Source organism: Erpetoichthys calabaricus, chromosome 4 (genome assembly GCF_900747795.2).
Source record: "Erpetoichthys calabaricus chromosome 4, fErpCal1.3, whole genome shotgun sequence".
Classification (NCBI taxonomy): Eukaryota; Metazoa; Chordata; class Cladistia; order Polypteriformes; family Polypteridae; genus Erpetoichthys; species Erpetoichthys calabaricus.
Window position 1 is genome coordinate 55,080,784 of NC_041397.2, and position 22,863 is coordinate 55,103,646.

Consider the following 22,863-nt stretch of genomic DNA (forward strand, 5'->3'; position numbering starts at 1 on the left):
ACATGCATGTTTTAAATTTTTGGCTACCTTATATTTTAGTGACATGTCAACTGAATTGTAATTGTCACTTTTTAATAAAAAGGATGCATGTTTATGATCAAAGGTTAGTGGTGCTTATGCTGTATACACAAATTGGATGTGATTTGCATTTTTATCTCTGAACCAATAAGGTGGACAAATACTATCACAATCTTAAGAAAATTGATGCTTCTTCAAAAGATTTTATAAGTATATGCCACATACCTTATTGTGGATTGTTCAAATGATCTATATGTTATACTTCAGTGGAGAAAGTAGTTCCTTCTTAATGGTGGCATTAAGTCAGAGTTTAAAGAAAATTTAGTTATACATGTATATGTGTGTAATATGGTGTATATAATTATATAATGTAGTGCAGAGTTTAACAACATTGCTTGCTTCATGTGACATAATGTATTTATTTTATCACAGCTTTGCTGCCATTAGAATATTTTTGTAGTAAATGTTATATTGTAATTATATTCCCAGCATGTACAGTTTGTCTCATTTGCATTTAATTCTGTTACAAAGTAAAAGTTCTTAAGCAAATACAGCACAAAATGCAAAACATTTCTGCAGTGGTGGAAGGAAATAACAAGAAAGTTGAATGTTCCTTCATTTCTTTTTTCATGTTGCTTAACTATGAATCACCCAAAACAGTGATTTATTCAGGTACTGTCTTCACACTAATTGTTGATCATGTGTTGCCTCATGTGAAGTACTCGGTTACAGTCAGTAACAGACAATAATGCCTTTAGGCATGAGATGTTTCAAGCATGGGGTTATATTCAGAACATAAGTGATGAATCAAGCCTTTGTTAGTAATTATAGCTGAAAAGTGCAATTTAGGTGACAGGCAAAAGAAAATTAAAGGAAGAATCCAGCCAAGAAACCAAACCCCTGTTAACAAGCCCCAGTGGTTATCTTGTCTCTTTTTATTCAGCTGTGTGTTGCATGTTTCTCTTTTGTGCTCTCTGACTCATGAAAGCCATTTTAATTATGCAATTTATTAATTTACATCTATTTTGTTATCATATGCTTTTATTCAAAGTCATTTACAAATGGGAAATGTTTTAATCTGCACAGAAGTCCGATAATCATAAGGGGGACTAACTGGATCAATAAATAAAAATAATTAGATCAAAGTATAAAATCTTTATACATTGTCGCAGATAAGCCCTTGATCCACCTCTTGAACCCTCAGGTACCACTCCAAACACGAGGTAAAAGCACAAGACTTCTTTATTTTCTTGTCACGTGCACAAAGCACCCTCCACTCCACACTACTCATATATTCAATAATCACAATAATAAACAGACACTCTCCCAGACACTTCGCCACCCTACCTCCCAGCTCAGCTCACTGTACTGGGCTTCCCAGAGTCCTTTTATACACCCTGACCCGGAGGTGTTCCTGCCCAATCAGTCCACAGTTCCTTATTCCTTCCGGGTCAGGGTAAACAGTCCTTTTCTTCAACCCGGGAGCACGTCGTTTCTTCCTGTCACGTGACCACGACATACTCCCGGGTTATAGGGCACATAAGAGCCTCCGAGTCCTCCTACAGCGACTCCTGGTGGGCCCCCAAGGTATCCAGCAGGGCTGCGTATAAAAACTACATAGTCCATGAGTCCCTGCTGGAACTCGGGGCACATCCACGCTGTCCGGAGAGCTCCTCCTGGTGGCCTGGGGGTGATGGCCAGAGTAAGAAGCCGGCAATCCACCACAACATACAAACCAATATGAGGTAAGAGGCTAAACCAGTTTTAAATCCTCAGGGATTTAGCCACAATCTAAATAGATTGGATTTCAATCTTTTAATGACAACACGGGGATCAATTCAGTATTGTGAAGATGTTCTATCATTGTGATGCAGTCACAGCTAAAACATAATGGCAGTCAGCCTTGTTAGTCTTAGTTAGCATTTTCAAGCAGTTTATGTGGGTTTTTGTACTGTATGATCAACTTGTTTTGTTCAGATGCTTTTGTTCTCATGTGTGGAGTTTAATTTTTACTATGAACATTTTCTGCATTACTCTCTCTGCAGTCCTTTTTCTTTTGTCATGAACAAAGGTCCATTGGCATGCATGCTTCTTTACTTTCTGTATTGCTTATGTGCCTCCTGGTCGTGTGTATAATGGCAATATTTACCATTGCTTGTAGCATAATCTTAATCTGCTTTTGTAAATGTACTAATTGCTCTTTTTAGAATTAATGTGAAATAATTAACTATAAATAAATAAAACATTAAATTCTTCAGTTAATTGTTTTTATTTATTATTTAAACTGCCCAACCCTCAAAATAATTAGATTGATTTATAGGCTTAACTGTTTGAAAAAATGTATATAGCACATTGCAAATATGCATTTTTCTACATTACTACTGTTTTAATGCAGTATGCGAGTGTTAAGTTCATATCTGGAGGTCAGATTTACTTACATACTTAATAATAAATTGGCCTTGAGAAACATATTGCGATATTATGCACACAGGTCTATCTACCTAAACCAGGATAATATACTTTAGAATCATTTACAGTAGTTTAATTGGCTTATTTATTTAATTATTTATTTTAAATAAATTTCTAACATTTAAAAACATATTTGGAGTTTTTGTTGGATATTATATTTTGTGTCAGCCTACATTAAACATAAATTTAAGTAATGATGTGGGTTTAATTTGAATAATTCCTTTAAGCCTAAAGGTCACAAAGCCACAAAGATAACAGAATCATAGTTGAATGTAAAAATATATATGAAACTTTTGAAAACCAAATTACCATTTTAATATAAGTAAATAGAATACACTAATATTTTCCTTTCACCTAACACTTGTTTCAGGTCTATTGTATACTGTACATTCTTACATTAATATTCAGAAGTTTGGAAAATGCACACTTTTTGTGCTTTCACTGTTTAAATTTTTTTTTTTTTTTTTGCCTTAAGGATTAACTATAAATAAAAGTCAATTCCAACAAAAAAAGGAAAAATACATAAAATACCATTTTATTTTTATATTGATTTTATTTTGCCTTCATTGCATCTTGGACTTTTACCAACTAAACCTAGAACAAGCTATAACTAATGCTACTGCTTGTGCTTGCGCTAATGGTAAACATTTGTTTTTCTCTCTTGTTTTGTACTTTGCTTTTTCTAGGAAAAGGCTAAACTTGATGCTGAAAGGGAAAAGCTAGAGAAACTACAGGAGCTTTATTCTGAGCAGAAGACTCAACTTGATAACTGTCCAGAGTCCATGAGGGAGCAATTACAACAGCAGCTTAAAAGGGTCAGTAGAGTGACAGTTCCTAGAAGCTTTGTGCTAAAAAGAAAGAACATAATTATGCGGAGCATTTCAACAAATGATAGTTTTGCATTTGAACACTTAGCTTATAGATAGACAAGGGTCTTTTTCAGAATGTTTCCCCAACAGTCAGCTGATGTTCATTGCATTCTTGATTTACGCAGAAACTGAATATTAAAAACACACACACACACAAAACACCTTAAAACATGAATGTTTTTTTAATATATTATGTAGCATACAACATAAATATAACTATACTTTTACCCTGATGGTAGAATAAAGCATTGCTAAAAAAGACACAGAAAGAAAATGGCAGTCAGATAAAATATTTTTTTAAGAATGCTTAATTTTGGCTACTTTATAGTACAGAATTGTTAGTTTACACTTTTTTCTTTGTTTATTGCCATTTTACCCTCTGTTATAAAATCAAATTCAATTGTGTATTTCTTCTAACAAGTGTATGCAGACATGCAGAATAATTGTTATTTTGGAGAAATTGGATGGATAGGATTAGCAGGCTTGTTGGGGTGAATTGAAAGGATAATCTATTGACTTAAATAGTAAAGTAGGTAGTTTTATTTATGTCTAGTTGTGCTATAAGAATGCAATGGATTTTGCTGGTCAAGGCTCTGTCTGGTATTGTGTAAATTGTAACCCAACAGTCATAAGTTTCTGATAGATTTTTTTTCACCCAAAATATAAGTGAAAAGGGTCCTCTCTAATAGAGAAGTCATACAATATAGTCAGTTAATTTTCCATAATAATTACATGAGTGAACAAGAATATTTCTATTTCTTGTAACAATTGTACTATGCAACCTTTACTTATCATGCCTCTAGTCTAAGGGTATTTAAGTTCAGTCCTGAGGACACCTTGGCAACAGGTTTTTGTTCCAACAAAGTCATTTTATCTCTACTTGGCCTAATTGTTTAATCAGAAATTCTTTAGAAAGTGCTGCAAGGTGGTCATGCACTAACTTGGCCACAGCTGTTTTTTTTTTTTCCTCCAAAAACTGAGACAGTGTTGAAAATATGTCAGATTCTTGTCCTCTCATTTTCTCCACAGTTCTAACTTAGCTTTAAGTTAAAATATTTTTCTGCCAATTTGAAAATACAGTAGTTACCATTTTCCCCGAATTAAATGTTAAGCTCGTTCAGTGAGCTAAACATGTCACAAAAGTATGCCAGTTTTGATAACGAAGTCCGATCACTAAAATGAACTTCCACTGTAGATTTGTTTTTTGTAGTTTAAACATGCAGGTCAGGGCAGCACCTTTTGATAGCAATGGAACTTCAGAATGCAAAGGCAAACACTTGTACTCTTCATTCATATCTTCACAAAGTGGCTCAAAAAATGAGGAATTGGCTGCACATGCTTTAACGTGGTTCACTATTTTAACCACATCGTTCTGTATGGGAAGAGGTTTTGCTTTGGCCTGTTGATCCCTTTTTCCATTCAAAAAACTATTGGGGAAAGGTTTTCAGTACATAATGTATAATGCACTGGGTCCTTTGCACTTTGCTCCTCATTGCTGTAAATCCATATTGTATTTAAAAATCACCATTTTTTTTTGATTAAATTATGCTTTTTTTTCTTTGCACTTTTATTGTCTTCATTGGACCTTGTTGACGCTGATGTCCCAGCACAAAGTATCTCCATGCAGTATACACAAATACTTTGTACAATCCAATAATATTTAGTAAATCCAGCTGTAAAATTCCTAGTGTAAAAGCCTTTCATCAATCTGTGCCATTTGCCTTGGTGTCTACTTTGTTCATTGTGTTAAGCTAAGGGTGCAAACTCCGGCGGAGTGGTGGTTGTGAGGCTAAGGATCTGCGCTGGTATCCCGAAGGTTGCCGGTTCGAATCCCCGTCATTGCCAAAAGAGATCCTACTCTGCTGGGCCCTTGGGCAAGGCTCTTAACCTTCAGTTTGCTCCAGAGGCGCTGTACAATGGCTGACCGTGCGCTCTGACCCCAAGTGGTATGCGAAAACTAACAAATTCCTAATACAAGAAATTGTATAAGGCTAAATAAAGAACAAAAAATAAAAAACCTCAACTTTGCTATTACTAAACTATCTAGCTGGACTGTTCCTATCTTTTGGCCAACAGCTGTACAATGCTCATTCTGTAACTGGGTTATTTTACCTTTGACATTTGCTGTTTTTCTTATACTCTTTCCTTTAGTTGAGCATACATACCTATAATTAAAACTAATTGCCAGCCTGATTGTTTGTATAATTGGTTCATCTTATTATTTATCAACCCAAGTTGAATGTACAATTTATTTAAGATAAGGGTAGTCACTTGTGTCATGAACAATGAATTGTAAAACACTCTACACACAGGTCACTATAAAAGTGTAACTTAGTTTGGGTGAAATTATTGTGTGTATATATATATATATATATATATATATATATATATATATATATTTATATATATATATATATATATATATATATATATATATATATATATATATATATATATATATATTTATATATATATATATATATTTATATATATATATTTTAAATAAATAGAATGTCCCTCCCTCCCTAAAGTAAATGAAATCTAATGCATAATGCTCAATTAATGTTCAAACATGCAGGTCAGGGCAGCACCTCTGTGTGTGTTTGTTCTTTATCCAATTCTACATCCTTGTTCCAGTCTCAATACAAGTTTGTACTCATATCCCACTTTGCCAGAAAGAGACAATAGACTACTTTGGACCCCAAAATGTTCACCTTGGTGGGATGGGGGTTATTTATACAACACTGAGGACAATGCCTTTTCTCGGATTTTGAGCACTGAAATAAGTTGAAACTTTTTACATTTGTCTCTGACAGGGTACACTTTAATGAATTATTAACAAGACTCCAAAAGCCAAACTGTGTCTATCACCCCATATTATAACTTCTTCAGTGCTTACTGGATAAATTTTCCAGTAACTGTGCTCTGTCCTACAGCAAAGATGCATCTCCAGTGGCTAAGGAATAGTACAAGCTTTTTTATTCTATGTGTAAATGCAAATAAAAATTATAATGAACAAGGCCAAGCAAACCATTTTAGAAGAACCAATAGAGAGTTTAGTAAATTCATGTGGTTACAACAAGAGACATTCTGGTTGTTTTCTAATGCAAGTGTATTTAATTAAAATGTTTCTTTGAACAGTTTTGTTCCAGATTTAGGTTTATGTCCTTGTTAATAACAGGAATGACATGATTATTTAAAAGAAGTTGTACATCACAGACATGTGAATGTCATGCAGCTCATAGTATCATGTGGGCACCTTCAAATGCTAAATTGTAGCAGGAAGTTGGGAAACACTTGCAATAAGAGAAATTTAATTTCAACTTCAATTAAATTCAGTTTATCATGTGGAAAGCTAGTTTGGTGGCAAAACAGAGGAACTACAAGTTGTCTATAGTAGATGTATAGGTAAGTCTTAAATCTAGGAAAGTTGTAAGTATGGTGGGAAAATTGCTGAGCTGGAAGTGATGAACACAAGGTAAAGAGATGTCTGCTATAGTACATCTTTTATTCTCTCGTAGTAGCATTGACAGGGGTAGGACTTGTGCATAAAGTGGTTGAGGTAAGAAAAAAGATAAATTTATTAGGTAGACGAATAATAATATATTCTCATCAATTGCTGTTGTATTTAGACGGCTCATTGGGAATTTGCTACAGTAAAAGATGAAAGTGAGATGATTCTGATATTTGAAAGTAGTTATGTGCACAGTAAAAGAGATGTGTCAGAGCTTTCTTGGTGTGTTCCATAAGCAGTGTTTATCATTATTTATAACATTTGTTATAACTCTTCCTGTTTTAACTATTACATGCAGATGGGCTGTTTATTCTGCTTACAGGTTTGTTGGTAGGCTGGTAGTGAACAGAGTGATATATTGTCCAATATTTTAGTTTTCATAAAAGAAACTTATGTGAGTTTTTAAAACGTTGTTGTTTATATTGATGGGTTTGTGCTCTGTGTTCCTACTATGGTGGCGACATGGTTTTGGCTTTCCGACTTTAAGCCTGAATTCCTTTGTGTGGTTTTAGTATGTTGGCTTTCTTTTGCAGAATTATTTGAATCTACTTTTTTTTTTTTCTTTTCTAATGCCTTCATGTGACCACAGTCACAGCTGTTTTAAAAGTGTTGTAGTGATGCAGAAGAGTGTACCCCTAGTTCAGAGTATGCAGAATCCCTCAGCAAGTAGGTCACTTCTTGGCATTTTCTACATGGAAGGTAAATGCTCATGCATGTAAACTAAGAACTGATGGGCTCTGTGTTTCATAAATAGGTTTTATCTAGCTTAAGTCTTCCCAGTTCACTGTTCATCTCTCTTTTTACTTTACCCTTCTTTGCACATGTTGAATTGAAAGGGTCAAAAACAGAAACAGGCAGAGTTAACTGTGTGTGACAAGCTACTTTATAACCTATTTCATGTCTGCCCTAGCACAGAGCGAGAGTTAGTAAACGAGCATACTTACTCGCAAAAACAGGAATAAGTGAAAGACATCCCAGTAGTGAACAAGGCAATGCATGGTGCACATCTGAATCCCCAGCTGCTGACCATTAAGCACCATCTAAGTACATAAACATGAAACAGGATATAAATTGTGGAGTCATTGTGGCATGGTAGCAGACATTCTAGAGATGCAGTGCAGTCCACTCGACCTTCCAATGCTTAGCAGAATTTGCCAAAAATGAAAGAAGCATTAAATCTGCATGTTTTGAGTTTGCTGTAATTTGACATTAATATGTTCATTTTTCTGTTAAACATTTACACACATCCAATTATTTGTATAAAATGTTTACCTAATTTCCTGGATTTAACATCTCTAGTTATCATATAATGGCATAAGTCAGGGGTGGGCAAATTCATTCCTGGAGGGCCGCAGTGGCTGCAGGTTTTTGTTCCAACCCAATTGCTTAATAAGAAGCACTTATTGCTCTAGAAACACTTCTGCTTCATTTTAGTTATCTCCCTCGTTAAGATTATGAACCCTTATTGCTTATTTAAGTCTTAAGCAGCTGCATTCTTGGTTTTTAATTGCTCCTTATTAGCAATAAGATGCAAATGACAAAAGAAAGCAGCAGTTATCCATTTTGCTTGTTACCCTTTACACCTGTGTGTATTTATCGTGCACAATTTGATTTAATTAAATACTTGGAAGGAAAGAGAAGAGAAAAAAGTGAAGGATTGAGAATTACCCATCCGTTTTACACTTCAAAGTATTTGGATGATATCCTTAGAATGGAAAAAAAATCTAGGATATGAGAATGACTTGACATAGCAGAGTTAAAGCACTAACAAGCCATGAAATGTAATTATTGGCAAGGATTGTTTTCCAATTAAGCAACTGGGTTGGAACAAAAACCCACAGCCACTGCGGCCCTCCAGGAATGAATTTGCCCACCCCTGGCATAAGTCAATAGTGGAGAAGTAAAAGTAAAATAATTTAGAATGATGTCTGACATAGTTGAATAGCCAACAAACTAGAGCAACTCAGTTTAGATGGAAGGGAAGAATCTCACAAATAACTAGATAAATGTTCTTATGTAAATGTACAATGGACAGAGTAGTGCATTGAAGTGTGAGCTTTATTAAGAGGCCAAACTGTTTTTTTAAAAAAAAAAAAAAAAAAAAAGTTGATAAGTATACTCCAGAAAATGAATCGGAATCAAGAAATGACAAAAAAACAGTTTAGCTTTATGCACTGGGAAGGATAAAGTAACATGACCGTTTTTAGTTATTTTTGGTGACTTAAAATACACTAAATGCATCAGGCTAATGGAAAGACAGTTGCTTTGTGTGTTTGTCATTCTTAAAATGATGTTTGACTACTGCGACATGATGAGTTGGTCATTGAGAAATTCAGTTATGAATCACTGTGCAGATGCTAAAATATGAAGCCAGTATGGAAGCAAAAGTTTAAAAAAAAAAAAAAGTAATATGGCAGTTAAAGGCTAAAGGGCAGGAGGGTGTGGGAGACTTGACTTCATGCCATTGCGATGTGGACAGTATGAGAGGTGGGAGGAGTGCTTTTTAGCATATGTCCTGCTGTGAATAACTTCCTAAAATATGTGTATGTGGGAGAATACAGTCTGCAGGTGGCAAGCACGGCTAGTGTCAGTGTTAGATGCTAATATAATAAATGTAAACTTAGAAGTCTGCAGTAGAGTTGTTTATGCGAAAGTGTAGAGAGCAAAAATCAGCATAAATGTAATTTATTTAAGATGAACATTAGTAAAATTTTAGGCTTTATTTTAATTATCTCCGGAACTAATTTGAACTTCTAGCTGGTGAATATGGAAATTCATTACACATTTGCTTGAAGGGCCCACCTTTGCTCAAATATGACAGACCTGATATATATCATGATCAAGATAAACAGAGCTGCCATATATTCTTACATGTAATATTATTCAGAGGGGAAACAAGGAAATTTGAAGTAAATGTAAAGTAAATTTATGATCACTAGCAATGTGCCTAGCACAGGCTGTCCTATTTAAAAGAGTTCATGTGCTGACTGAAACATGCTCAAAGAAGTTTCCAACATCCATAGAATAAAATCCAAAGATCTTTGGGAATGTCTTGCCATAATCAACATCAAAATGCACAATTCAACTGTTGATTGTGACTTCACACTCTGCTTGAGAGGTTGCGAAACAAGAAGGCTCATGAATGAAAAAGAATACTATAATAGCAAGATTTTAAGTTTGGCAGGGATCTGTCTATAGAATGAGCCATCTTGCCCTAAACCACCTCACTTCAACATGTGGCCTAGGCAAGCTCCTTTTTGTTGTTGACATACATTCACAAATCATTTACATTGGTCATTCCTCCACACGTTTATGTTTAGCAGATGTTTAACACTCCCATTATAATGTGAAGTGTGGGTCACAGACTTGCACAAGAGAGAAGGAGGTGAGTCCAGGTTTCCTGAAAAAGCTGCTTTATTGTGGCAAAAGCAGGAACATTTTCAAAGCATTTATTCAAACAGGAGCTGTCACTCAAACACATGTAGCATGTGAGCAGTGACGATGACTTCGTCCTGCATGAGCTCTCTTCTTGGGTCTAAAGAACAGATACAGTAGCCTTCCTACACAAGAGTCAAGACAGAAAGTGAGCGCAAGGCCAGGTCAGAGGCCGGTTTTAAATGTTCTCTGCATCAACCATTGCAACAGATGTATTATGCTGTAAGCCTGCAAACTTGTAGTTTCACCAGCTGCGGACAACCAATCCCTGCCTGCATTAACCAAGTTTCAATGTACACCGTGGTTTGGGGATTGTTGGGGTCTCAAAAATCTCACAATGTGTAAAGGTTAATAATCCAATTGTAATTTGTAGATCTATCAAATCAGTTTATTAGACAACAATAAACTATGAGTGCATCTGACTGTGTGTTCTTCCCTCATGCACTGTAAGTAAGAAATGGACGTAGCAAACAATCATGTGGTGGGTGCAAAAGAAGAAGGGTGATGGCATTCAAGAGACACTAAGTTCTAAATCCAAAGGTGTGAAATGAAAAGATGAAGTGTGTCGCACACAAAATAAATGTTTGCAGTGTGAAAATGGCAGTTAAGTTTGCTTCCATTCCGTATATTTTCTGTTACTGGTACATGTAACCTTTGTTATATGTGAGCACACTTTCTCTACAATGTGCCAAATTAAGTCACATCTTATAAAGGTTAACAATTTTTTTTAGAAAGCTGTTGAAGTAAAATGTAGAGGGTATTTTTTAATTATTAAGCAAACAGGGATGGGGTTGGTTTTGTTATTAGTAATTACAAAAAGATACTGTTGTTCTTCACTGACACTTTTATAAAGGTTTGTTCTTCATTAAAATAATATACTACCTGTTTTACATTTAAGTCTAACATAGAGTGTCCTTTTTCAAGGAAACATAATGCTTTTTGACTGTGCAGCCCATAGAGCTTATTGACAACTAGAACTGCCATAGACTACAGAATCTCTGAACCGCGCAGTAAAATAAATTATTGGATAACCCTTATCTCATACATACATGAATATATCTCATACATATGGGATACTTTTACGTATGTACGAGATGTTTAGACATACATACAGGATACTTTCACATACATAAGATGTTTGCACATATGTACGAGATAAAGTTAAAAAATTACAAACGTGCGCTTTGAGATATCTAATTACGACTTTACCAAGGCTACTGTGCTTCAGTTTAACGTTGCTTCCATCTCTTGAAGCGCAATGATATAAAAAGCAATCAGGTGGGTTTTTATTTTTTAAAGGAGTGTAGGATGGCTTAGGTACATACATGTTTTATGTTATGTATGCTGCACACTCATACAGTTCCCCTGAGGGGATATGGTGTATTTTTTTTTTCTGGGAAACAATTTGGTGCCCACCACTTTCTATCTCGCTCACACAATGTGCTCTTGTGCTTACCACTTACTATAGCCTGCCCCCTAGGTATATTAAGGTTGCACCAGTTAGTATTGCATGTGTGTTGCATACATTCAGATGAGCACCAAATATCATCACGTTCAACTGTACATCATTTTCTGGAAAGAGGACATATCGCTAAACAGTTTGATGTTTTACTCACACAGTTACATTTCACAGAAATGGATATTGGCAAGTTTATAAAAGCAGGCTGTACATCCAAGCCCAGGTCATTGGATCCTCAAACCACTGCACTAATGTGTAGTAAAATGTCATTAGTTAGCTGACTGCTCACTTACTAGCTGAAAGCCAGCTTCCTATTCGCACAAGTTACAAAAGGAATTCAAGTTTGCCCCGTTCAATGTGGGTACACTTATTTAATTCTCTGGTAAACTTGGCACACTTGCTTATCTACATGAATATACTATGTTATTTAACATGCATCTTACAAGTTAAATCTAAATTGGGCCACTTTAATTCCCAACATTTACAGACAAGAAATATACCCTTGTTAAAAAAACAAACTTGAATATCCTAGTCAAATCCCCTACCAAACCTGGAGCATTGGGTCATCCGTTGCACTGTGCAAAACAGAAAACAGTGTGTTGCAGCCATTTTTATTATCATGTTTTTGATAAGATCCCTAAATTAAATTGCAGGTATTTGGCAACTTGGCATCTGTGAGTCAGTAATAGTCTACAAAGTAATGGAGCAGAATATGAAGCCATCAATTACTCTTTACTACACCAGACTAATCATGCTGCACTGTCCTGAAGCATGACATAATTGAAGCAGGTATATATTAAATAGTAAACAGCTGATTTAAAAAAAAAAAAAAAAAAAACAGCATTTCTTTTACCGTGTGTTGAATAAGTCAGTGCAGACTTTCAGTGTTATGTGTTGGGAAGGTTGCTTTTAAAATCACATTGGCAATATGGTTACTATTTTAAAATGATTTTTTTTTTTGTAGGTTGCACACTTTCTCATAACACTCATTGTGATATGTTTGTACACTAATGTCCACATTGACTTATTAATTTATGTAGCTCATTTCATTTTAGCTTAAAGGAGGGAAATAAAACATTTTCCATAATAAGGATATGATTTTTTAAACCATATTCACATTTAATGGCAAAAAGAATGAGAAATGCCTATGGTTTTAGGATGCAGATCATCTTGAAGTGGAAACTAAGAAGTTTGAAGATCTTGAGTTTCAGCAGTTAGAAAAAGAAAGCCGACAAGATGAAGAAAAGGAGAATCTCACTCAGCAGCTGCTTCGAGAAATAGCAGAATATCAGCGCAACATTGTAACAAGAAAGGCAAGCATATCTGACATTTCTAAAGCTTTATGTTACCTTAAGTATGCATTTCTAATGTCTTTACATGCACTTTAAAGGCTCATGCAATTAAGTAAAAGATTAGTAACTGCTAAGTATATTATGCTATCTAGATGTGTAATTTTCTCATCATTATTTTTTGTTACTATGACAGGAAAGGATTTTAACTTTGAAAAAACAGTCAACACAGATTGCTCAACAGGCTCAGAAAGAAAAGGATAATTTTCTAAAAGAAAAAAACAATTTATTAGTCATGTTGCAAAGAGTAAGTAGAATATTTTTGTTCAGTATTTTTGTAGCATATTGTCTCATATCTTGCTCTTAGAAAGATACATAGTGCCCAGAAATTACTGAATATTTTTATCTTGTGTGTTTAGTGTGAAGTAAATAGTTATATCATCATTGTTGTTCTTTTTATATGACTTTTTTAATGTGTTAATCTGGCTAGCAGCATTTAACAAAGAAATAAATTTCAGTTTGGTTATGGTCTTAACTTTCTTAATGCTATGGTGCTGTGCTGTTTGAATAAGATTGTGTCTTTGTTCACCACTCATCACTTACATCTCCTTTTTAACAAGTCCTCTGTGGTCCCACTATTGCCACTAAACTGAAATATTCCTACGGGCAAAGCTTGTGACCTCTGCTACTCCCAGCAGACATCTTTCTCAGTTTCCTTTGTAATTTGTATCCTCTACAGTGCACATTCATACTTCATTTGACCATCTCAGCATTTGGTCTGATTTTCCTAATGATGCCCATGGCATTCCATGTTTCTGGCCATTAAATTTTCTTTAAGTCAGGTTTTCTTATACCCTGTTATTTACTCATCTCTCGTGCCATCCAACCAGCCTAAGGGTTAAGACCATAATTTATTTTATGTGCCAATGCTGTGATGCAACTGCCTGTTTGTCATAGGACAAGGAGGAGGGTACCCATAACATGAGGCTGTGCTATACCAATAATTTGTGCCATTCACTTTAGGGAATACTAGAGAAGAGATACTAAAATCATGTGCTTTTCCATATATGTGGTGACCCTGTATTAACCCCAGACAAAGGAATGGGTGAATCATTGGAGTAAATCATGTTTTCGGACAGGAAATCACAGTGATTTAGAGAGTGTTACCATACCTGATACCCATATTTTTTTGTAACTGGTAATGGTGAAATTTTTGTGGTTCAGGTAACAGGGCATCTGTTTTGAGTACTGTCGGAGAAGTGTCATGATTGTGGTGAGCAGAAAAATACATTAACGGTTTTGATGGAATTTCTTGTTTTCTTACGATCTTATAATGATGAAGTAGTTGGAAGGCGATACCAAAATAGATAGGTCATTTAGGAGGTAGTAGTCTGTATGAAAAGGTAAGAAAGTCCATAGTGAGTATTGGTTATGAACGATTAGTAATTGGGGAGGAAGAACAACAAGCTTGCCCTTCATTCCAGAAAAGCAAAAGAAATGATTCTGGACTAAAGGAGACTGAACTACAGTGGTCACCATCGCATAAGCATTAATTGTGGGAGGGTGGAAACAGTAAAGTTTCAGATTCATGGACAACAAGCACAACAGCAATGACCAAGAAGACTCTTCAGAAGTTTCACTTTCTGTGGAGCCTGAAAAAAGCACAGCTCCCACAACAGCTGCTACTTTACTTTTACAGGTGCACCACAGAGTCTGTCATTATGTACTGCATTACAGAGTGGTACTCTGGCTGCACTTCTGAGAACAGGAAGACAGTCTAGCGTATCATCAAAACAGCTCAGAGAATTACTGCCACTCAGCTACCATCACTGGAAGATATCTTCACTACCTACTGCAACAGAAAAGCAAAGAACATCTTTAAAGCTCCAACCCATGCAGGCCATAGCATTTTTACTCCTCTACTCTATGGCAGGTGCTTCAGAGCCCTGCATGACCGCACTACCAGGCTGAAGAACAGCTTTAACCCCAAAGCAATCAGCCTATTAAATGCACAGCAATCAGTGCCACTTCCTATAATAGAAGCCACCACTAATTGAACTGACTATCTGCATAAACCACACATAGTCACACACTTATACGTAACCCATATGGAACTCATGACCATTACATTGAGTGTAATCTCCACTGTGACTTCATTTATTATGTATCTATTTATACTTACATGTTTACCTTCACTTTTATAATTGGAACTGTTAATAGTAACTGTGCTTCTCATACTTTCATGTTTACTTAGTTTATTGTCTACTGTTATATACTTTTATCTAAGGCATCTATAGGCTTGCTCCAAATGATATTTCATTGTATTGTACAGTGACAATAAAGGTCCTGCATCTTTCACCTTGCAAGTGGGTTTATCACCATTTGTTATAAGTGGTGAAAGTAAATGCATTTGTTTAAAAATTGTTTTCAAACTATGTCACAGTGTGAAGGAGTAGTTTTCAAACATCAAGCCTAACTTCTGCTTTTTAGAAGTATCTGACGAGGATACTGTATGCAATTATGTTAAGTGTTAAATGTAGATATAATAATTGGAGTTTTTTGAGTGAAAATAGGGACATTCCATGTACAACAACAACAACATTTATTTGTATAGCACATTTTCATACAAAAAGTAGCTCAAAGTGCTTTACATAATGAAGAAAAGAAAAATAAAAGACAAAATAAGAAATTAAAATAAGACAACATTAGTTAACATAGAAAAGGAGTAAGGTCCGATGGCCAGGGTAGACAGAAAAAAAAAAAAAAAAAAACTCCAGAGGCTGGAGAAAAAAATAAAATCTGCAGGGGTTCCAGGCCACGAGACTGCCCAGTCCCCTCTGGGCATTCTACCTAACATAAATGATCACTCCTCTTTGTAGTTAGGGTTCTCACGGAGTCACTTGATGCTGATGGTCATACAGACTTCTGGCTTTTAATCCATCCATCATTGTTGGAACATCACGGTGCTTTGAGTAGATGCTGGTGGCGCAAGCCACCACAAAAAGGACACTGGAAGAGGAAACGAGAGAGTAGGGGTTAGTACAGATTTTAGAGCCACCATGAATAGTTATTATAATGAATTGGATATACAGAGTATCAGGATTTAAATTACAGTGAAGTTATGAGAAGGCCATGTTAAAATAATGTGTTTTCAGCAGTTTCTTAAAGTGCTCCACTGTATTAGCCTGGCGAATTCCTATTGGCAGGCTATTCCAGATTTTAGGTGCATAACAGCAGAAGGCCGCCTCACCACTTCTTTTAAGTTTTGCTCTTGTAATTCTAAGGAGACACTCATTTGAGGATCTGAGGTTACGATTTGAAATATAAGGTGTCAGACATTCCGATATATAAGATGGGGCGAGATTATTTAAGGCTTTATAAACCATAAGCAGAATTTTAAAGTGAATCCTGAATGACACAGGTAACCATTGTAGTGACATCAAAACTGGAGAAATGTGCACAGATTTTCTTTTCCTGGTTAGGATTCTAGCAGTTGCATTCTGCACTAGTTGCAAACGATTTATGTCTTTTTTGGGTAAGAGGAGTGCGTTACAGTAATCTAGTCGACTGAAAACAAAAGCGTGAACTAATTTCTCAGCATCTTTCAATGATACAAGAGGTCTAACTTTTGCTATGTTTCTTAAGTGAAAAAATGCTGTCCTAGTGATCTGATTAATATGCGATTTAAAATTTAGATTACAGTCAACAGTTACCCCTAAGCTTTTTACCTCCATCTTGACTTTTAATCCAAATGTATCCAGTTTATTTCTAATAGCCTCATTGTATCCATTATTGCCAATCACTAAGATTTCAGTTTTCTCTTTATTTAACTTGAGAAAGTTACAATTCATCCATTCTGAGATACAAGTTAGACATTGTGTTAGTGAATCAAGAGAATCGGGGTCATCAGGAGCTATTGATAAATATAGCTGTGTGTCATCAGCATAGCTGTGGTAGCTCACGTTGTGCACTGAGATAATCTGATCTGAATGTAGTAAGCACTTCAGCCCTAATTAAACATTTTATTTCAACAGTGATACAATGGAAAGATATATATATTCTGAATGATAAGAAATCTCTCTGACATAGAAAATATTTTGATAATCAGTGTAAGTAGTCTAACAGCAGAACACAAAGAGAAAGAACTAATTATTGATAAAATGACCAGGCTGATTTGTGGAGATAGAATGAGGGACAGAAAAAGTGATAGGTGTTTAGAACATTTTGGCCTAGAGAAGTTGAATTGTGAGAAAAATGTTACTGAGATTTGAAATTAAAGTAGGCAATTTCTGAAGAGAGATGTACACTTGAGTTGAGGTGTGCCACCATACACATGCATTTAACATAACATAATTCCTGGTTTTGAAAGTAAAAATGTTTATTTCCTTAGTGATAGCTTGTGTTATATAATACAATTAGTTTTAATTATTCGACCCAATAAAATGCCTAATAACTTGGTATTACAATTTTTAGCCTATTCTGTAATCACTAATGCATTTTTCATATTAACAGGAAAAGGAAAATCTAAGCAGCCTTGAAAAGAAATATTCAGATCTTACAGGAGGAAGAAGTTTCCCTGTCAACCTTAACAGCTTGAAAGAGGTAGAACCTAAAATATTTGTTGGTATTGAGCACAGTTTAAAAGTACTTGGCAGCATTTTGTTTTTATTTTGCTTTTTTTTTTTTTTACTGTTGTTTATATATTATAAAATAAAAGTCAGGAATGGAATCATCATAACAGAGGTGGTCGTTATGCCTTGACATGAAAAAACAAATCTTAACATTCTGCCACTTTTATCTATATTACTAAACGAAGGTTTAATATATGCACAGATGCCAGACGCACCGAAGCGCACGCGCACTGTGCCTCAGCGCCCCAGAGTCAAACCCAGCGGCTTCCCAGACTCAGTCGGTGGCGCCCAAACAACACAACACAACCTGTAAACTAAACTTCAGATCACAATACAACCTCCGTCCGAACGCGCACACCACCGCATATACAACCTTCGTTTAGTAATGTTTACAAAGGTTGTATATATGCACGGATGCCAGATGCAACCCGTGCCAAAAGCGCACTCGCAAAGTGCCTCAGCGCCCCAGAGTCAAACCCAACGGCTTCCCAGAGTCAGTAAGTGGCGCCCAAACAACACAACACAACCTGTAAACTAAACTTGAGGTAAAGCGTGCATGCCAACAAGTTGCCATGGTGACATATTTAAACATAGACATAGAATAACTAGATGCCTCATGACCAGCAGAATCGTACATCAACATCGCCGCCATATTGTGAGTGGCACTGCTGTGGAGTGAAGTAATGAACAATGTGCTGTTTGGGATTCTACAAACCGCTGTATGCTCCAAACCAGATCCCAGGGGATTTCATTTCATAGGTAAGGCTGAACAGTTGTTTTGGTTCTATTTGGCCATTAGAAAATCCTGTTTTATAATCTTTACTTTAGCTAAGCCAGGCTAAGCTAGCAAAGCTATGCATTTATGTGCTCAAGTGAGCCTCCAAACAACGTTTTGACTAAACGTATTTAGTCACTAACTATGTAGATTGTTGTTAGCTGTTAACATTTCTCAAACTTGATGATGTTTTTTCTCAAGGAGCACATTGAGGAAACACAGTTTGAAATTGACAACCATCATTTTATGCTCATGTCTTTAGTTGTGTGTGTCTTCCACAAACTAAGGCTGCACCATATTGCCAGACTGAATACTCTCAAATTACAGGATCTGAGTAAGCGAGACGGAGTTTAAGTCAGTATGAGATCAGTGAGGTTGTGGAGAGCTTTAAATGTTAAGAGCGGTATTTAGTATTGTATTCTGCAGTAAACAGGGAGCCAGTGAAGTTGAGAGAGAATAAATGTAATATGTTCAGTGGATTTAGAACAGCAGGATATTATCCTGGCAGCAGAATTTTAAAGAAGTTGTAAGCAATGGATGAGTTTTTGTGGCATGCCAGATAGAATAGCATTACAGTAATCTATACGTGTGGTGACTCGGCCATTAACCAATACTTCAGTACTGTGTTGCATAAGAACAGGACAAAGTCTGGAAATGTTTCGAAGATAGAAGAAGGCAGTCCCCGAAATGTTACTTATATGGGAGGAATTATTTAATAATAATAATTATTATTATTTAATAATTGCCATTATTAGTGTATAAATTGATATAAATAATTGCATTTAAACAATTCGCCAAAATCTGTTGTATGTAAACGATACTGTTTTAAACATTATTGTTTTTTTATCAGAAAACCCGGTTTCCATGTCTACCTGTATTAGTTTAAATGGCACTTTTGCCACTTGCAATAAGGCTGACGTATCGTGATGACTGGGAAACACAGTGAATGCGCCGTCTATCTATATATGTGTATATATTTAAACTTGAGGTAGTGGTGACTACTGACAGTGCCAGCAGTCAGCTACTCTACAGTGCCAGCGGTCAGTGTTCTCCACTCCACAGTACCAGCAGCTACTCCACTACACAGTGCCACTAGTCAGTGTGCTCTAATCCACTGTGCCAGCACTCAGTGTGGCAGCTGTCAGTATGGCTTATTTGAATCACATTAAGGTAATTCAGTGTTAAAAGTAAGTTCAATTATGATTCCTAACAGCAAATGACTTCTAGCTAACAACATACCCATAGAAAAACAAAAACTAGACTGCATAGATAAAAACAATGAATGAAGGCGCCTACAACGCGCTTCTGAAACACCAGAACCAAAGGAGTCACAGCTCCAAAAAGAAACAGCTTTAGTACAAATATATTTATTTAATTAAATGAAAACTTTCCCAGGACACTCCCACCCTCCATGATTTTTCATCCCTACAAAGATTGGAGGGAACAGAAAGTAATTGCCATTCTTGGATTTGCGATTCTTTAGAGAATCGGGGGTTTACTGGTATACTATAAAGTGTGCTTTCAAGTATATTATTACTAAATTTATAGGACTATGAGTATTTTAATGTAATGCATTAGTCTCAACCGGCAGTGCATAAAACAATTTCTAGTTGGAGAGTACGTCGTTTGTCTCCCTGAGGATGTCAGATAGTGAAAGCACGGGATGACATATTACACAAATCCAGACAGACATTTCAGGGCATTTTCACGTTTCCAAAGCACTACAAGCTAGCCACATTCTAATAACCAATAGCATGCTGCCTTATGTTTCTGGTGCTTGTATGAAAGCTTTCCTTGTATTGAAAGTTAAGCTCAAATCTTGGCCTTTTTCAATTCTGGTGCGGTACAATGAACATGAGACATCAAATAGTCGAGTCTCTCCTTCTGTTTTCTCTGCCCAAGACTTCTGTGTTGCTCTTTTTTGGGACCATAATGTATGCATTGTACTTCCAGATGAATACTCATTCGTTGTCGGCTTTTGCATATGCAAGCCTATCGCTAAGATTTAAAATGAAAAGAAATCTGATTGATTTAGTGTGTGTGAGTCACAGACTGGTCTGAGTTTCTGGGGATGTTAAACTAGTGGTCATTTGAGAGCAGCAGATCTGCGCCTAGGATTCCCACTAGAATTATATAAATAAAGCATTCAACTGAAAATCACTGGAAAGGTAGTGCATCGTGTTGATCAGCAAAATTTGGCAAAGGGTTTTTCGCAGCAAATTTGCTGGATTCATAGATGACCTTGTTCATTGAATCTTCCTCTGAATATAATCTGTGGGGCTGGCTTATGCAGACTTACTTTTGCTCCAGCATACCATTATGCTTCACAAGGCCAGAGTGACATCATAGAGCTATAGCATCTCCATCTGACTAATTTCATCATGCTTACGCAGAAATTTCAAGCATGTAAACTATAAGTGCACTCCATCTCACACTTTTCATCACCACTCAATCTGCTTCATGCCAGCGTGAATAATTTATGGCGTATGCAAAAGGCCCTCTTTTATCTCATTTTAACATGTACAACACCTCTTCAGCCTGCCAGTCCTTCATTACACCTACAGTATATGATAGTGATCTGAGCATTGCCAGTGACCTGAGTGACAGAAATTGGTCCAAGCAGAATCAAATTTTCTGACACTGAGAAGGGCACATTCACCCATCGTTTAACAATATATCCAGTCAAGGTAATTTTTTTCGCATCCCTGCAGAGTGCAATCTTATTTTGCCTAGCTTTCTTGACTTGTCAAATGTTTTTCCTGTTCTTTGAGACCACTATAAAACCCCTTTTGTTTTTTACCTCTCCAAATGCCTTCCAATATTGGAGCCACTGTCATGACTGCTTCTTGGTTAGGTCCTAAAATCTTCCTAGTAATATTGCACAGAAGGCCTCTCAACATCTTGACATCATCCTTTACTACTGATATCCAGCATGGTATTGGGATTGCAACCATGACAGGCAACAACAACAATAACCTTTTGACAGCTACTCTTTGCAACTGCTTCCACGAATTGAGGTTTCAGAACATGAAGTTTCAAATCAGAAGACATGAATGCAAGGTCAAATGTTGGCCTGTGGCCCAAGGTTTCCAATATCAGGTTCTCTATTTAACAACTCTATATTTTGAACATGTTTACTGTGAATTAGGCAGTTCACATTACTGAAAAGTAAAACTAATCTGTCAAGCCATTAAATACATGGGCAACAGTAACACTCAACATTTTCATTCTCAGCAACTCTGTCTCATTGAGGGGGATTCTGTTATCCAAATGTATAAAAGCTAGTTGTACAGGAAAGAGGTGTGGAGGGTTATGCCTTTCCCAACACTTACCAATGCTTCTCCTAAGGAAAAATTCTAGTTTTGGAATGAGATTATCCATATAACAGAAAAATTTTCTTTTAGAGCAAATTTTCTATAGAGGTGTGAGGCTGGATATACAAGTTGAATATTCTACTTTCCAATGCATGCTTATTCTGTGTTGGAATCTTTGTTACCCAAGTATGTTATCTAACTGGCATCATAGATGACTGACACATTTTATCTTACTAGTGGTAAGCCCACCAGGTGCCCATCAATCAACACTATTAATATGTGAGGTTAAGTCTGAGTGAGCATTCACCTAGGAAAACATCTGTGTAGAGTTTGAAATAACTGAAATTAATGTGAAGTAATTTAACTGTGCTTTCCTTGCTAATTGTATCATTGAAACAATTTAGGAGGTTAGTAACTTGGGAATAGATTGGAAATACATAACTGGAAATCACATTTTCCACTTGGTTATTTGTTCTGCCCATATCAGGAATAGCATCAAAACTGTTTTGATAAGTTAAAATTTTTGAAGATTTAATCATTTGTATCCATTCCTTCCAAATAAGGAAAATTGTAAGCATTAGGGAAATGATATATACGTTCAATTACCAACATGGATGACATCACTATATGTAAAATTTAGCACATAACTATACAGTATAAAGAATGATTGGGCAAACTGAAAACTACATCCCTATACAACTAATTGATGCATTGAATAATTAATAAGCATTTGATTGATTATTAATTTTAAGGTAAAAATGAGAAGGTACAATCAAGTGAGCAATTTTTTTTATTGTCTATTGAAAAACACTTGAGTGGATAAACAATTTGTGTAGCCAACCAATAAAATTGCAAATTACAGTAGTGTAGCTTGTCAAAGTGATATGTATAAAGGAAGTATTGATTTACTGCTAATCTTGAAAAGTGTATTGGGGCATACAATTTCCTAGTAATGTATTCATTTCCATATTTGTTTGCATTTATATTCTTGGTCTACATGTATATAGCATTAATTGGTATGTGATATTGGTCCATATAGATTTTCTATTTTGGTTTGCTTGCATATACTGATGTTTTTGTGTGATCCATA

The 22,863-nt window shown here is 35.8% G+C and overlaps 1 protein-coding gene and 1 long non-coding RNA gene across 11 annotated transcripts in view; both read left to right on the top strand.

Annotated features, from left to right (window-relative positions):
• Positions 1-22,863, top strand: part of phldb2b (pleckstrin homology-like domain, family B, member 2b) — a 313,692-nt gene that overhangs the window by 188,093 nt on the left and 102,736 nt on the right. For 8 of the 10 annotated variants that reach the window (XM_051926502.1, XM_051926503.1, XM_051926505.1 and 5 more), the window contains 4 exons: positions 3,174-3,302; positions 12,922-13,077; positions 13,250-13,360; positions 17,566-17,655. In XM_051926502.1, coding sequence (XP_051782462.1) covers positions 3,174-3,302; positions 12,922-13,077; positions 13,250-13,360; positions 17,566-17,655 — 486 coding nt within the window. The remainder of the gene's footprint in view (positions 1-3,173; positions 3,303-12,921; positions 13,078-13,249; positions 13,361-17,565; positions 17,656-22,863) is intronic. The other 2 variants (XM_051926504.1, XM_051926507.1) reach the window with 1 other exon arrangement.
• On the top strand, positions 7,557-8,944 carry LOC127527504 (uncharacterized). Its single transcript, XR_007934798.1, has 2 exons — positions 7,557-8,195; positions 8,769-8,944. It is a non-coding gene; the product is annotated as an uncharacterized LOC127527504 (long non-coding RNA).